Consider the following 5466-nt stretch of genomic DNA (forward strand, 5'->3'; position numbering starts at 1 on the left):
GTGGTGAGAGTTCAGTCAACCTGACAGAAACAAAAAGAAATCAGTGCACAATCTCAAGGATTCATTGTCGTTATTTTCTTTCCCTTGGATTTCATAGAAACCTATCCTCTACATCTAGTTGCTTTGTGAACCAAGTTCTGCAATACAATTTGGAAACTGGTCTAGAGGAAAACAAACCTTAATAAATGTTCCCTCTCCTTAGTCCATTTGCTTCCACTGACATATGCTGACCATCTCCCTACAAAGGCTCCAAAATCACTCCTACATAAGCCTTCTTGTCCCCAAAGAAACAAGTTAACACATTCATTTTCTGACTCTTCATCTCAAAAATTTCAAGAAGGGGTAAGACATCCCCAAGAACATTTGCCTTCCAAAGAATAAATTGAAAGACAATGATACTGACAACCAAGACCCCTGCAAGTTGCAGGATCCTTCACATCCCCACCTCGGAGTGACTCTTTCCTCTCTCCTTGCCTTCTTATGCCCCTCCCTCCTAGCAGTCTTGTGCCCCTGGAGCCTTCTTTGTCAAGCATTCACCTAGTCAGTGGAGGAGGCAGGAGCTGTCACTCTCAGGGCTGAGGACTGAGGGGACTAGCACTGGAGACCTTTTATCCTGGGCCTGGTGTCTTCCCAGGAGGGAGGCAGAGCAGTCATGTTCACAACCTGGGATGAGGTGTTTCCTCACACTGCCAGCCCTGGAGATTCAGGATCTCCCTGAACACAGCTAAGAGGAATCCTGGAAGGCAGAGACTGCCCAGATACCTGCTCCCCAGGCCTGCTGCAGGCCAGCCATTCCACCTGCATGCATTCACTCACTCAGTAAGTCAATAAATATGTATTGTCTATCTTGGGCCCAGAATTTTGCAAGATGTTATTGTCATAAAGATCAGTCAGTTTTCCTTGAGGACATACATGTACACAATGCTCTATAAATCAATTTTCTATGTGCTGTAAGAGGCCCCATGACCCAGGTTGGGCTCCTAACAGCTCTTACCTCAGAACAGTATCATGTCCGTTTGCATATCTGTCTGTTCTTCCAGATGAAGGATTTGTTGAGGACTGGACTTTATTCATCTCCATTCCCCCTAGAATTCCATAAATAGAATGGGGGTAAGTGTGAAGAAGAAAAGAGTTAGTGATCCTAACTGACTAAAGAATGAATGAGAGGCCACATTTTAGTACCCAAGGAAGAAGCTTGTGACTCAGTCTAAGTCCATTCTTTGGGCTCTAGAAGTGCCCTGATGAGAGCAAACACTGGGCCAAATGGGACATGATCTTGGGTGTCATCATCTGTCAATGGCTCAGAATATTACATAATGAGAGCACAGGCCAAGGGAATGAAATTCTGATGGAGTGTGGGAGTGTGTAAGCAGCCCAGGACAGAAGGTGAAGCTCAGGTCACTGACTAGGGAAGGAGACTCGAGGGACAGCAAAGCAAAGAGCAGCAGGCAACTGAAGGGATTGTGGGATCGTGGAATATTCAGTGCTATGAGAGGCTATGAAAGCTTGAACGAAATGGAGGGCTGGGAGGCAGAAAGATAATGACAAATGCTGCCTTTTACTCATGGGAGATTCCACTGAACTTTGCTTTTAAGGCCAAGTATGAGGATAAGAAATACTTGGATATGTGAAAATCCATATTCTTGCCTTATTGACATCTGAAATTAGAGATAAGTAGATCTAATTAGGCAGATATATGCTATATTCTACATTGGAATGGGTACTCTACTAAGTACTCAAAATACAAGGGTAAATATTCCTGCCTTGAACATTGTCACAAGCCAGTGTGGAATACAGATGAGGAAACATGGCTCTGTTAGACATCAGCCCTGGGTGCTGTTGGAGCTTAGAGAGGGCGTGTAACTCAGACTGGAGAAGAAAACGGTACTTAGATGATTCTATGGCAAAGATGATGTCATCATGGTCATCAGGATCAAAGAGGACTGGGGAACCCAAGACTTCATTAAGGGACAGCAGATGAGGAAAGAGAATGGACACTGTATTGGAATAGTCAGTATTAGCCTAAGAAAGAAAAAGATCTTTAAAAAGTGCATTATTATTCAAAGACAGAGAGAGTTCTAAGGAGAAGACAATCATCATGCCCCAGTAAGCCCACTCCATTTAGTTGTTAGGACATCAATGGTGACCTCAGAGAGACTGATTTCAGAGATGTGAGAGCAGAAGACATTATTTAATCATTCTATCAAAGAATGGGCTTAATGAAGTGGTAAATAATTGAGAAATGAAAGACAACTTTGTAAGGTATTAGAAAGGACAAAGATAAGAAAATGACCATTTCTTGAGGCTTACAAAAACTAAAACTTAAAGTCCATTAAGACAGTATTCAACTGAGTGTGGAATGTGTGGAATTTATTGTAAGAACTTTAGATATTCAGAAGGAAGTGAATAATGTGGGCTGGGTTAGTTACCAACTTGGTTCAAAGAACAAGGTCATTGATGGGAGTGGCCATATAATGGTGATGATGTTGATGTTAGTGATGAAGATAAGTTTGACCATTATAGTGATGGCAACAAATCTTCACTCTGTAGAATAAATGTGTTCCTGAGGGTTTTGTTTCACATGAGGGCAAAAAGTTATTATCCTGTCCTAAGCCATTTTATTTACACATATTAACACAATTAATTCTCCCAACAACCCTATGACTTACTTGATTATGTTAACCCTTTTTGACAGAGGAGTACACAAAGCGAAGAGAAATCAATAACTTAACTCAGGGACAGAAACTAGAATTTTATTGAGATAATGCACATGTCTCCAATGCATACACATCAACAATGAGAGATTATTTCCAATAATGTAATAAAACACTTACAATGACCTAGTCACACTGAAATAATCTTTATTTCATAAAAAAATTCTTAGATATTTGCCTGACTATCACTTATTGTAGTGACATTTCAGCCTGTCATTGGCCAATGAACACCCAAGCGATGAGGGAGGCAGGGGTTACAAGAGAGAGAACAATCCAAGATATCTTCAGTTTCTGAACTGGGCAGATGAAGCTATTCACTGAGTTGGAAATCAACAGAGGGGGGTTTGATGAATGGAGAATTAAGGAATGGGTTTTATTTTTTGACTTTGAATTTCAGATAAGAATGGAACCCTTGATTGGTGAAATCTAAAAGGCAGCCAAATGAATCAATCTGAAGTTGTGGAAACACATATGGACTTTATAATTGACCTAGGAGCTATTCAGCCAAAACAAAAGTTTTCATGCAACCATTATATCCCATTCTAGATACTGGAGAGATGACATTGGGCAAGATAACAAGGTTTGTACACTCATGAAATTTACATTAAAGTAGGAAGAGAAGAGCACAAAGAAAGTAAATAAATAAGCAACCATTTGTTGATAATAAGTAAAATAGAGAAAATGAAGCAGCATGATGTGCTTGAGTGATAAGGGATTTATTTTAGATTCAGAGGTCAATGAAGGGCATTCCAGAAGGATCATCTTAGTCATCAGCATAACAGTGTTAACTGATGCCACAGAAATAGATAGGATTGCCCAGGAGAAGTGTGGAGAGAGGAGAAGAGAGCAGGAGGTGAAAGGTTCAGATACTGACAAGAGTCTGGTTTTGTTATTACTGTTGAACTTGGGAAAAGTATTTAACTTATCTGAACCTCAATTTCCTTATTTATAAAATTAATGGAGAATCAAAATCATATAAATAGTTGTGAGAATCAAATGAGAACATTATATAAGTTAAGGATTATAACACACTTTTTGGAAAAACAGGACCTTAAATGTAAATTTCTCTTAAATGGAGAAATCAGAATTCTTGGACCATGACACACTGTCATCATTGATCCATGCATAGTCCACTTAATTATTTAGTTTGTGGATCTATCTGTTCATTCATTCCCTCATTCATTTTGACAATATGAAAAGAATAGAGAACCCACCAAAATGAAAGGTAAGGTGTTGACAATAACCTACTTCCAACCACGTGTTCCTACTTCACACACCTACTCTGTTCTTCCCCATCAAAGTATTTGTTATTCAAAAAAAAATTTTTATCCATATCTCATGTTCTATTTCATGTAGTTTGTTTGCAATCATATGTACAATGGCCAAAAAGAATATATTATACTGTTTTTTAACTTATAGAAAGGGTATCAGGCAGCCTGTAATGTTTGGGGAAGTGCTTTTTTCACTTATTTGTGTATTGTGTGCTGCTTTAGTCCATTCTTTGGATTGCTGAATCACAGTCCACGTGTGAGCATCTAACAGTGTCTCATCCATCTTCCATTTGATGGGCATTTGGCTTCCTTCAAGGTTTTTGCTGTTGGATATTGTAATAGCACTTTTTAATTCGTCACTTAATATTAGCAGTTAGAAACATTATCATTGTTATTATTAATAAAAAAAATATGGTAGAGTAACACATATAAAATCGGAGAAAATTCAAGTGTACCTACAGGAGGTGAGCATCCTCAATTGGCAACTGGAAACCTAGAGTGGTCCTCTCTGCGTGCGGGAAAGGTCAACTGATATCTTTCCAGGGACATCTTGTGAGTGCATACTGACGAGCTGAGCCCCACTCCTGAGCCAGGTTTCTGTCCCTGGTAGGGCACGGTGGAGCCCCAGGCTGCTAACACTGACCTGTGGGGGTGCTGTTGGCAAAAATAAGTGAGAGTCAGGTAGGTTTAGTGGGGAAGGCTTTATTATTTGCAATTCAGAAGGAGAGGGGGCCAGAAATCTTTAGGGTAAAATGCAGAAGGTTGCATTGGAAGATTTCAGTGGCTCAGACTGCAGGACACAGAAGACGGGAAGAGAGGGAGGAGGAGCAGCAGGCTGGGGCAGGTCTTCAATGCTTTTGTTCTTCCAAACTTGCCTGTTGGAGGTCCTCATGGTCTAGGTCAGCAGCAGTCTCCAGCACAGCAGCCAGAATCCCCAGACCCATGACAACAACCAGAGCCCCCAGACTGCTGACCACTGCCACTGCTACAGCAGTCAGAGCTTTGGTGTCTGCGACGGTGGGACCTTCGGCGCCTGTGGTGGCTCAGGCAGCAGCCGCCACCCCCAGAGCTGCAGCAGCCCCCAGAGCTGGGGCCACAGCAGGAAGAGATTGGAGGCGAACATGGGGCTGGGCAATGGGGCAGGCACTTGGGGGGACATTTAGGGGTGGGACACTTGGGAGGGGGCTGGCACTGCTGCTGGCTCTGCTGGCAGGACATGTTTAAGAGGAAGTCAATGATCCTAGGGAGAAATGTAAACAGCCATCAGCACGCAAGTGACAAGCAGATGTGTCCCTTACCCTGGATTTCACTGACTCCTCACCCAAGACAAGCTGCTTCTCGAACAAGACCTATAAACGGAATCTGGAAACTGATAGGAAGAGAAGCTGACTGCCATAAAGCTCTCTCTCCTCATTTCTGCTCTTTCCCAGTCCAAGATTCTGATCATCCTCCTACATGGGCCCTAAAGTCAGCCCCATATG

At 41.9% G+C, this 5466-nt stretch overlaps 1 protein-coding gene across 1 annotated transcript; it reads right to left on the reverse strand.

Moving 5' to 3' along the window:
• Positions 1–4885: 4885 nt before the first annotated feature.
• Positions 4886–5203, reverse strand: LOC147917937 (late cornified envelope protein 3A-like). Its single transcript, XM_087417767.1, has one exon. It carries the CDS (start codon positions 5201–5203, stop codon positions 4886–4888), a length of 318 nt encoding a protein of 105 aa, XP_087273893.1.
• Positions 5204–5466: the final 263 nt, after the last annotated feature.

This window comes from Ceratotherium simum, chromosome 2 (genome assembly GCF_057802395.1).
Source record: "Ceratotherium simum simum isolate JZ-2026a chromosome 2, ASM5780239v1, whole genome shotgun sequence".
Classification (NCBI taxonomy): domain Eukaryota; kingdom Metazoa; phylum Chordata; class Mammalia; order Perissodactyla; family Rhinocerotidae; genus Ceratotherium; species Ceratotherium simum.